General features: G+C 44.3%; 1 protein-coding gene across 7 annotated transcripts in view; it reads right to left on the bottom strand.

Moving 5' to 3' along the window:
- Positions 1-12146, bottom strand: part of RUBCN (rubicon autophagy regulator) — a 75308-nt gene that overhangs the window by 34136 nt on the left and 29026 nt on the right. For 6 of the 7 annotated variants that reach the window (XM_064360071.1, XM_064360072.1, XM_064360073.1 and 3 more), the window contains exon 2: positions 9849-10002. In XM_064360071.1, the coding sequence (XP_064216141.1) occupies positions 9849-9887 (39 nt within the window). In that variant the 5' untranslated portion in view covers positions 9888-10002. Of the gene's footprint in view, positions 1-9848; positions 10003-10523; positions 10657-12146 lie in introns of those variants that run through there. The other variant, XM_064360074.1, reaches the window with a different exon arrangement.

Here is a 12146-nt window from a genome sequence, read left to right as displayed (position 1 = left end):
CATGAGAAAACATTCTTAATAATCATAGAGCAAGGGGCACAGGGGCTCACGCCTATAATCCCAACACTTCGGGAGGCCGAGGCGGGCAGGTCACTTGAGGTCAGGAGTTTGAGACCAGCCTGGCCAACACAGTGAAACCCCATCTCTACTAAAAATACAAAAATTAGCTGGTGTGGTGGCATGCACCTGTAATCCCAGCTACACGGGAGGCTGAGGCAGGAGAATTGCTTGAACCCAGGAGGCAGAGGTTGCAGTGAGTCAAGATCACACCATTGCACTTCAGCCTGGGCAACAGAGCAAGAATCCATCTCAAAAAAAAAAAAAAAAAAAAAATCACAGAGTAGAAAAGCCCTTTCTAAGTATCACACAAAGACCTAAGAGAAGTCATAAAATAACTGATTAATTTGACTTACTAAAAGTCATCTATTTTGGCACAGTAAAAGCCACCATAACAAATGTCAAGAGACAAACTAGGAAAAGATATTTGCAACTCCTCTTACAGACAAAGGACTGATTTCCTCAATAAATAAAGAACATCTATAAATCAGTAGGAAAAGACTACTGAAAATGGGAATAAAATAGGAAAAAGGTCACAGAGAAAAAATTTAATGATTCTTTTTCAATTTTTTTATTTTTTACACCACACAATCTTAAGGCTTATTCCATTTCATGACTCTTATAACACCTTTTCATGCTAAGAGAAGTGTAATCTTTACTTTTCTTTTTTTCCACCTGAGATGGAGTCTCGCTGTCTCCCAGGCTGGAATGCAGTGGCATGGTCTCAGCTCACTGCAACCTCCCGGGTTCAAGCAATTTTCCTGCCTCAGCCTCCTGAGCAGTTGGGACTACAGGTGCAGACTACCATGCCTAGCTAATTTTTGTATTTTCAGTAGAGACGGGGTTTCACCATATTAGCCAGACTGCTCTCAAACTCCTGACTTTGTGACCTACCCGCCTCAGGCTCCCAAAGTCTTGGGATTACAGGCATGGTTGTTGAGACAGAGTCTTGCCCTGCTGCCCCGGCTGGAGTGCAGTGGCGCAATCTCAGCTCACTGTAATCTCCACCTCCCAAATTCAAGCAATTCTCCTGCCTCAGCCTCTCGAGTAGCTGGGATTACAAGCACATGCCACCATGCCTGGCTAATTTTTGTATATGTAGTAGAGATTGGGATTCACTGTGTTGGCCAGGCTGGTCTTTGAACTCCTGACCTCAGGTGATCCACCCGCCTCGGCCTCCCAAAGTGTTGGGATTACAGGCGTGAGCCACCGCACCTGGCCTCTGGTAAGGGTATTTATATACATAAATTCCTGGAGAACAACTTAGCAGTAGCTATCAAAATTCAAATGAACATACCCTTTAATCTAAGAATTATAGGAATTTATCCTATGGTAAAGGGCAAAATGATCTATACACAAGTACTGTTAACTCATAGCAAATAACTGGAAACAATCTAAATACCCATTCACCAGGGGACTGGCTAAATAAGTGACGGTGCATACATACAATGGAATATTATAAAATGACAGCTCTAAGAGAGAATGAAGCAGCTTTTTATGTAATGATTTGGGATGAATCACAAAATATATTAAGTGAAAAGGGAAAGATGCAGAATAGTTACTACAGTATGCTATTATTTACATTTAAAAACTTGCAGGTATAGCAAATAAAATTATTGGTGATTGCTTTTATGATCATAAAAATTCTCTGGAAGCGCTGGGCATAGTGGCTCATGCCTGTGATCCCAGCACCTTGGAACCCAAGGTGGGAGGCTACCTGAAACTAGGCGCTTGAGACCAGCCTGGGCAACACAGTGAAACCCCATCTCTAAAAAAATTTTCTTTAATGAAAAAAAAATTCTCTGTAAGGAAAATAGTAAATGATAGTTTCCTATGTGATCAGAAGGGAGCAAGACTTTTCACTATACACAATTTTATATTTTTGCTTATTTAGCTATGTAAAATATACTGTTCAAAATTAAATATTTTTAAAACAAGTTATAGAGTGATATATATAATACAACCTTGATATTTTTTAAAAAAACACATAAATACATAGAAAAAATTAGAAAATATACCTAAACGTTAAGAGTGGTTATTATTGGTTAGTGTTGGGATTATGGGTGGTATTCACTTTCCTCTAAAGTCTTTTTGGTTTTTTTCTGAATTTTTAACGAAGAAAATATATTACTTACATATTAACAACAACAACAAAAAACCACAGAGGTCTTTTTTATTATTATTGATTTTTTTAAATTGGACTATCTATGTTGCCAAGAACTAGTTGTTTCTTGATGGTGGCAAAAGGGGAAATCCTTTCACTTCTCCTATTCAGCTGAACAATCTCAGGAACTAAATGTCTCCACATTTCTAAGCAACAGAAAAGAGGCTATCAAATATGCCTTGCCTTATGGAAGGACTAAAAAGGTAGCCCAGATGCATGCAAGAAAAATGAGATCCCTCTAAGAATATGATCATGATGTTACAGCTTTCCGAAGGTCCTGAGTGGTTTTTTAAAAATACAACTCACATTCCATAACACATCCTTTTGAAAGCACAGAGGGGATATGACCAGCATGAATCATTGTATCAGTCCCTCCTCCCAACCAGGGCACAACACCAAGAATAGCTCCGTGATGACGCAGCAGCCTGAAACCTTTCAAAGCTTTAATCTTTCAAAGGGAGGAAATGAAAGGGAAAAACAAGTTCTTGACACGGACTTTAATTCTTAGATCTTTACAAGGCAGAACAGCAGCAAGGAAACTGGCATGGATCTTTTGTTTTTGATTCTTCCCACTAAAGCCAGCAGGTGCTAAGTGTGTGTGTGTACATATGACAAATCTGCCTGATTCGCTCTGCTTCTGATTATGATCACTACTGGGGTTCTCAGAAGGACAGGAGGAATGTAAAAAAGGAGAGACAGAAGATAAAATAAAAACAAACGAAAAAATTAAAAATACTACTGCTATTTTGCAGATGACCATAAACTCTGATATTTTTCATTCTGATGACCAGATACTTTCACAGATATTATCACTTTTTTTTTGAGATGGAGTTTTGCTCTTATTACCCAGGCTGGAGTGCAACGGTGCAATCTCAGCTCACTGCAACCTCCACCTCCTGGGTTCAAACGATTTCCCTGCCTCAACCTCCCAAGTAGCTGGGATTACAGGGGCACACTATTACATCTGGCTAACTTTGTATTTTTAGTAGGGACTGGGTTTCACCATGTTGGTCAGGCTGCTCTTGAACTCCTGAGCTCAGGTGATTCACCCAGCTCGATCTCCTGAAGTGCTGGGATTACAGGCATGAGCCGCTGTGCCTGGCCCGATATTATCACTTTTAATAACTATAACAAGATATGTGAATAGTGTTGTGCATTTATCAAGCATCTTTCATTTGAGAGTCTCACTGACTTGACTTACATTTCTCTTTGAGGCATAGATGGTGAAACTGTCTTGTAATATGGTTAAGTGATTACTCTAGATGACAGCTTAATATTAGTAACAAAGCCGAAAAAAGAACCCATTCGCTATTGGGACACAAGTATCTGACCCACTGAATAGCAGTACCACTAATCTGGTAACTATTTTGGTCAGCAGCCTGGGAAACTTGACTGTGTTTCTTTTCTGTAAAACATGTTGGCATGATTCCCAACTTTCTGACTTGGGAGACTGAGTAGGTCAATGCCACAAGTAAGTGTAAAGAACATCAAGAAGAAGGGCAATCTCATGAGAGAAAACAAGTTTAGTTTTGGTCATACTGTGCTCAGCCTTGAAAGACAGACAGCCGGATGGCAATGTACAGGAGACAGGTGGTCCTCTGGATCTAGAGTTCAGCAGATGCCTGAGGTGGGGATCGTCAATGGCTGAGAGAGGGTGCAAGCCGAGTGGATGAGACCGCTTCAGGAAAGCACACAGAGTAAGACGACAGAAGGGCATATGGCAGAATTCCATTAAAAAAAAATTCCAAGAGGAAGGAATTCCCTGGAAAGAAACTGAGGATGGTCACAGAGGTAGGGCAATGTCTCTGTAACACCAGAAAATAATGTCATACAAGTCAAGGTATGACAATGGCCACAGTGTTGAACACAGGATGATGTTTAAAGAAGAAATGTTCACTGGATTTGATAATGTGGATTTCATTTTATTTAAATCGCAGTGTAAGATCACTAGTGGTAAGGACAGAAATCAGATTTTGGTGGGTCGATGTGTTTTGCAAATCCCAGTGTTCTTATTTTTTTTCAGAGGACTACAGCTAACTGGAAACTAAAAAAATGAAAGAAACATATCTTCTGTGCTGCAAACAATGCTAGGCAAATTTGCATGCCATTTCATTTAATTTTTCCATCAACCTTTATTTATATTATGAACTAAATACTATTATCCTCATTTTTATAGATGAAAAGGGCAAGGCTGAAAAAAGTTAGTATTCCCTAATAATTGACTGACAGTTATGTTTTTTAATGCTTTTCATAATTATCTCATCTAATTCTCAGCACAACCCTGAGGTGAGTGGTAGTGTTACCTTCTCATCTTACAAGTGAAGAAACATGGGAGACTAAGGCAAGCGGATCACCTGAGGTCGGGAGTTTGAGACCAGCCTGGCCTACATGGCAAAACCCCATCTCTATTAAAAATACAGGCCGGGCGCGGTGGCTCACGCCTGTAATCCCAGCACTTTGGGAGGCCGAGGCGGGTGGATCACGAGGTCAAGAGATCGAGACCATCCTGGTCAACATGGTGAAACCCCGTCTCTACTAATACAAAAAATTAGCTGGGCACGGTGGCGCGTGCCTGTAATCCCAGCTACTCAGGAGGCTGAGGCAGGAGAATTGCCTGAACCCAGGAGGCGGAGGTTGCGGTGAGCCGAGATCGCGCCATTGCGCTCCAGCCTGGGTATCAAGAGCGAAACGCCATCTCAAAAAAAAAAAAAAAATACAAAAATTACCCGGATGTGGTAGTGCATGCCTGTAATCCCAGCTACTGGGGAGGCCGAGGCAGGAGAATCGCTTGAACCCGGGAGGCGGAGGTTGCAGTGAGCCAAGATTGCACCACTGCTCTCCAGCCTGGGCGACAGAGTGAGACTTAGCCTCAAAAAAAAAAAAAAGAGGAAATAAAGACAAAAGAGTTATAATCTGCCCAGCACCGCACAGTTAATGGTGAAGCTAAGATTAACATGTGAGCAGTCTGATTCAAAAGTCCACAATTTTAACTGCTATGTCACTTTATTTCCCATGGACCTGAGCAATGAGTCTAGATTTTGATCTAGGTTCTAATAGATTCTAAAGACTTTTGTCAATCTATTATACAACGTTGCCTTGATATTCCTAGAATGGTACTTTTTTTTGTTTTGGGTTTGCTTTTTTTTTGAGACAGAATCTCACTGACACCTAGGCTAGAGTACAGAGGCACAATCGTAGCTCACTGCAGCCTCAGCCCCCCAGGCTTCAGCAAGCCTCTCACCTCAGCCTCCTGAGTAGCTGAGTCCATGGGCACGCACCACCATGGCTAGCTAGTTTTTAAATTTTTTACAGAGATAGGGATCTCACTGTGTTGCCCAGACTGGTCTTGTACTCCTGGCCTCAAAATTCTAGTGATCTTCCTGCCTCAACTTCCCAAAGCGCTGGAATTATAGGCATGAGCCACCACACCCAGACAAGTGTACATACTTCAATACCATTTAGTTGATTAGCTCTTTTCCAATGTAATTGCTAACTGAGAATAAATTCTGATAAAAAAGAAAGATGAGCTTAGAGTTCAAGGAACTATACTAGGCCCTGACAAGGGACGTGAGTGTTTGAGAACACGCAATTAGCTCTGTATTTGTGAGGTCTGATTTTTTTTAAAATAGGAGGATACCAAACCCCAATGACTCACTTCAAGTTTTATCCAAAACCAAAATTTATTTAAAATACTGCAAATGGAGTAACTGCCGAAGAGAAAGCAGAAACCTTTGAGTATTACTAGATTCTACTTATTTCAAAACTCAAAGCTGATTAGTTTTTGAGCACGTAAAGAAAAAGAAACTCAACACCAATAAAGTTTACATTGTAAAAATTTAAGCTACAATCAAACTACCATTCATAAGCATCAACAAGGTATCTATAAAGTAAAACTCAAAGGGCATTCTAAATATGACAATATTTTATAAATATTTCTTGGATGTGTCCTAGGATGCTAGGAGGAAAATTCTAATGAGTCACTGTGTCCTCCTCCCCATCATAGCACATACTTGGATAGCTCTTCCAGTTCTCTTAATGCTTTTACGGACATTAACTCATTTAACCTTCATAACAGCCCTGCAGGTAAGACAGATAGATACTACCTCATTTACTGGTAAGAAAACCAAAGCACCAAGATGTTAAGCATTTTGCCCAAGGTTAGCAAATGCACGATGGAGCTGCAGACTAAATCCAGGCGGCCTGGCTCTACCCTGAGCCACACTCCCTACTCACTGCTCGTGAAGGTTAGCAGATGCACGAAGGAGCTGCAGACTAAATCCAGGCGGCCTGGCTCTACCCTGAGCCACACTCCCTACTCACTGCTCGTGAAGGTTAGCAGATGCACGAAGGAGCTGCAGACTAAATCCAGGCGGCCTGGCTCTACCCTGAGCCACACTCCCTACTCACTGCTCGTGAAGGTTAGCAGATGCACGAAGGAGCTGCAGACTAAATCCAGGCGGCCTGGCTCTACCCTGAGCCACACTCCCTATTCACTGCTCGTGAAGGTTAGCAGATGCACAAAGGAGCTGCAGACTAAATCCAGGCGGCCTGGCTCTACCCTGAGCCACACTCCCTACTCACTGCTCGTGAAGGTTAGCAGATGCACGAAGGAGCTGCAGACTAAATCCAGGCGGCCTGGCTCTACCCTGAGCCACACTCCCTACTCACTGCTCGTGAAGGTTAGCAGATGCACGAAGGAGCTGCAGACTAAATCCAGGCGGCCTGGCTCTACCCTGAGCCACACTCCCTATTCACTGCTCGTGAAGGTTAGCAAATGCACAAAAAGGAGCTGCAGACTAAATCCAGGCGCTCTGGCTCTACCCTGAGCCACACTCCCTACTCACTGCTCGTGAAGGTTAGCAGATGCACAAAGGAGCTGCAGACTAAATCCAGGCGGCCTGGCTCTACCCTGAGCCACACTCCCTACTCACTGCTCGTGAAGGTTAGCAGATGCACAAAGGAGCTGCAGACTAAATCCAGGCGGCCTGGCTCTACCCTGAGCCACACTCCCTACTCACTGCTCGTGAAGGTTAGCAGATGCACAAAGGAGCTGCAGACTAAATCCAGGCGGCCTGGCTCTACCCTGAGCCACACTCCCTACTCACTGCTCGTGAAGGTTAGCAGATGCACAAAGGAGCTGCAGACTAAATCCAGGCGGCCGGGCTCTACCCTGAGCCACACTCCCTACTCACTGCTCGTGAAGGTTAGCAGATGCACAAAGGAGCTGCAGACTAAATCCAGGCGGCCGGGCTCTACCCTGAGCCACACTCCCTACTCACTGCTCGTGAAGGTTAGCAGATGCACAAAGGAGCTGCAGACTAAATCCAGGCGGCCTGGCTCTACCCTGAGCCACACTCCCTACTCACTGCTCGTGAAGGTTAGCAGATGCACAAAGGAGCTGCAGACTAAATCCAGGCGGCCTGGCTCTACCCTGAGCCACACTCCCTACTCACTGCTCGTGAAGGTTAGCAGATGCACAAAGGAGCTGCAGACTAAATCCAGGCGGCCTGGCTCTACCCTGAGCCACACTCCCTACTCACTGCTCGTGAAGGTTAGCAGATGCACAAAGGAGCTGCAGACTAAATCCAGGCGGCCTGGCTCTACCCTGAGCCACACTCCCTACTCACTGCTCGTGAAGGTTAGCAGATGCACAAAGGAGCTGCAGACTAAATCCAGGCGGCCGGGCTCTACCCTGAGCCACACTCCCTACTCACTGCTCGTGAAGGTTAGCAGATGCACAAAGGAGCTGCAGACTAAATCCAGGCGGCCTGGCTCTACCCTGAGCCACACTCCCTACTCACTGCTCGTGCTGTAGTTAACATGAGTTAACCACTAACTCCTCTTTTCCGTAGTCACTTTTATGCCTGCTAGTTTTCACATATATTTTGAGGATAAAGTCTCACTATCCCTACAAGGGAAGTGCATAATTCTTTCTTCCTATTACTAATTTGAAGTAAAGATAGTAATAACAAAAATCTAAATTTAGGGAACAAGATGAAAATTCTAAATCCAAAAAGAATCACAGGAAGAACTGCTTATTTTGTTTCAGGAAAGAGACGTTAATTCTAATTACACCAATCTTATCGTGCTTAAGCAATTAATTATCACTGGAACACACTGTCTTCTAGGTAAAAGGATTTCCCATAGGAAAGTACTTTTTTTTTTTGAGACAGAATCTCACACTGTCGCCCAGGCTATAGTGCAATGGTGTGATCTCAGCTCACTGCAGCCTCCGCCTCTAGGGTTCAAGTGATTCTCCTGCCTCAGCCATCTGAATAGCTGAGATTACAGGTGTGTACCACCATGCCCGGCTAATTTTTGCAATGTTAGTAGAGACAGAGTTTCGCCATGTTGCCCAGGCTGGTCTTGAACTGACCTCAAGTGATCTGTCCCCCTTGGCCTCCCAAAGTGCTGGGATTACAGGCGTAGCCACCGCACCTGGCCACCTTCTCATTCTGTAGAAACATTTCATGCATGAAAGTCAGAAATAAGGGAACATACTTTTGCCTTGGCTGGCCGTTTTTCTTCCTTTATCCTACCTACTTCTGAAAAAAACAGCATGGTTTTAAAACCAAAACTAATATTCAGAAGAAAAAGCTTCCTGGCAGTGGTTGGCTAAGATCGGTCCTCCAAGATGTCTACATCCTAATTCCCAGACCCTGTGAATGTTCCCTTTTATGGCAAAAGGGACCTTGCAGGTGTATTTAAATTAAGGATTTTGAGATGGGGCAATTATACTGGGTTATCCACATGGGCCCAATGTAATTTTAAGAGTCCTTTTAGGAGGGAGGTAGGAATGGTCATAAGGAGAGAAAGGGATGTAAAAGCAGAGAAAGCCAGGCTCGGTGGCTCATGCCTGTAATCCCAGCACTTTGGGAGGCTAAGGCAGGAGGATCACTTGAGACCAGGAATTCGACACCAGCCTGGGTAACATAGTAAAATCCTGTCTCTACAAAAAATACAAAAATTAGCTGGTTGTGGTGGCAGGCGCCTGCAGCCCTAGCTACTTGGGAGGCTGAGGTGGGAGGACTGCTTGAGCCCGGGAGGTCCAGGCTGTAGAGAGCCATGACTGCGTCACCACACTCCGGCCTAGGTGACAGAGCAAGACTCTGTCTCAAAAAACAAACAAAAAAGGGGGCAGAGAGAGATTTGAAGGTGCTATGCTGTTGGCTCTGAAGATGCAGGAAGTGGCCAAGAATGCAGGTAACCTACTGAAGCTGGAAAGGCAAGGAAATGGATTCTCCCCCAGAGCCTCCAGAGGGAGTGAGGCCCTGCAGACACCTTGGTTTCAGCCCCGTGAAACTCATTCCGGACTTCTGATCTCAAGAACTGCAAGATGATAAATCCGCGTTACGTCATTCGTTATAGCAACAACAGGAAACTTATAAGCTAACCTAATCTCTTGTTGCTGATTTGCTGTCCTACTCAGTGATTTATTCATTCCATTATCATCTACGGTACATCAGACACTACGTGAAATGTTCTGTAGAGAAAAAAACTATGTATTAAGTCACAGCTGCTCTCAGGAGTTCACAGACTAGTGGCCTTCATCTCCTTCCTGCCAATGTGACTGTTTCTTTTCAACAAGTGAGTCAGCCAATATGGCAAAAAAAGGAGTTCTGCGTACCTGGTCATGGATAAGCCCGTGATAGAGGATGCTCTGCATGTCCCTGCAAAGCCGCTCCAAGCCACCACACTTGGACCAGACGTTGGGGCTGTTGGCTGATACCAAGCCTTCCACCGTAGTCTTCAAATTCCCCAGCAGCTGCCAGTGCTCCCTCCTGCAGGGGCATCCATTACACCAATGGTTAGTTACCTTCGTTGTACCTGATCCTGATCATATCAAAGAAAGTCTAAGCCGAGGAGCCTCCTGCCCCACATCCTAACATTCTCTCCCCTGTTAATCTTTACTTGGGGGAAGACTCAATTCTGAGAGAATTAAAGTTTTGAATAATACTAATATAAAGACAAAAAGCAAAAACCAAAAACCCTCACATTCAAATGGTACATTATGCTTCATAAAGTGATTTTCATCTACTGTCTCACTCAGTCCTCACATAAGTAGCTTATAACCCTAAGCTTATAGGGGTATAACCTGTTCAGATCCATTTTTACTTTTTGAGACAAGGTCTTACTCTGTCTCCCAGGCTGAAGTGCAGTGGCACGATCACAGCTTACCGCAGCCTCAACCTCCCAGGTTCAGGTGATCGTCCCACCTCAGCCTCCTAAATAGCTGGGAACTACAGGTGTAAACCGCCATACCCAGCTAATTTTTAAATTTTTTGTAGAGATGGGGTCTCACTATGTTGCCCAGGCTGGTCTCCAACTCCTGGCCTCAAGTGATCCTCCAACCTCAGCCTCCCAAAGAGCTGGGATTACAGATGTAAACCACCACACTCGGCTTAAGATCTATTTCTCTTCTTCTTCTTCTTTTTTTTTTTTCCTTTTCTTGAGATAGAGTCTTGCTCTGTCACCAGGCTAGAGTGCAGTGGCGCAATCTCGGCTCACTGCACCCTCTGCCTCCCGGGTTCAAGGGATTCTCCTGCCCGTCTCCCGAATAGCTGGGACTACAGGCATGCGTCACCATGTCCAGCTAACTTTTCTATTTTTAGTAGAGACAGGTTTTCACTATGTTGACCAGGATGGTCTCGACCTCTTGACCTTGTGATCCACCCACCTCGGCCTCCCAAAGTGCTGGGATTACAGGCATGAGCCACCGTGCCCGGCTGTAAGATCTATTTCTTAACAATGACAGTACCTGCACAAGATACAAAAAGATGAAGGCATCCACTTAGAACCAGACATCTTTTGCCAAACAAAAAAGGCCAAAAACGATTTCTGATTTACTATATTTCCAAGCGCTAACTACAGCATAGTGAAGAACAGAAACTGTAGGACAAAGGTGGTCACTAAAATGTCATTTATGGTTATACTGTAAGAAATGGCCATTGCAGAGGCCAACGGACTACCAACTTTTGCTCAGTGACTCTGTATATCCTACGCTTCTTTCTTCCTCAGAGCTATCTAGCCTGAGGAAGAAAGATTTCTTAGTGACACAGTTTTCACATGCCAACAGGTTACCATCCAGTCTCACAGGCCTGAGAATCAGTCTGACTCATGAAGTGACTCTGCATACCTGTGTTCTGATTCATTCTGTACGGATCTACAAGGTTAACTGTTAAAGAACATCATGAGGCCAGGCATGGTGGCTCAGGCCTGTAATCCCAGCACTTTGGGAAGCCAAGGCAGATGGACCCCCTGAGGTCAGGAGTTCGAGACCAGCCTGGCCAACATGGCAAAATCCCATCTCTAGCAAAAAATACAAAACTTAGCTGGGCGTGGTGACACACGCCTGTAATCCCAGCTACTCGGGAGGCTGAGAAAGGAGAATCAATTGAACTCAGGAGGCAGAGGTTGCAGTAAGCCGAGATCACGCCATTGCACTCCAGCCTGAGCAACGAGAGTGAGACTCTGTCTCAAAACAAAACAAAACAAGAACATCATGATAAATCCCAAAAGCAAACATTAAGTACGCTGTCATCCTAGGGCTTTGATTCCAAAATTATAGAAACAGCACTGACATCTTAGAAACTTTGAGCATGCTGGGTGTAGTGGCTCACGCCTATAATCCTAGCACTTTGGGAGGCTGAGGTGGGCAGATCACAAGGTCGGGAGTTTGAGACCAGCTTGAGCAATATGGAGAAACCCTGTCACTACTAAAAATACAAAAAAACTAGCTGGGTGTGGTGGCACATGCCTGTAATCCCAGCTACTCATGAGGCTGAGGCAGAAGAATCACTTGAATGCGGGAGGCAGAGGTTGCAGTGAGCCAAGATCATGCCACTGCACTCCAGCCTGGGCAACAGAGTGAGACTCTGTCTCAAAAAAAAAGAAACTTTGAGCACTAAGATCTAACCATAATTTC

Source organism: Aotus nancymaae, unplaced genomic scaffold (genome assembly GCF_030222135.1).
Source record: "Aotus nancymaae isolate 86718 unplaced genomic scaffold, 86718_ANA_hifiasm-v0.15.2.pri h1tg000038l, whole genome shotgun sequence".
Classification (NCBI taxonomy): domain Eukaryota; kingdom Metazoa; phylum Chordata; class Mammalia; order Primates; family Aotidae; genus Aotus; species Aotus nancymaae.
This window is presented reverse-complemented; position numbering and strand designations above follow the sequence as displayed.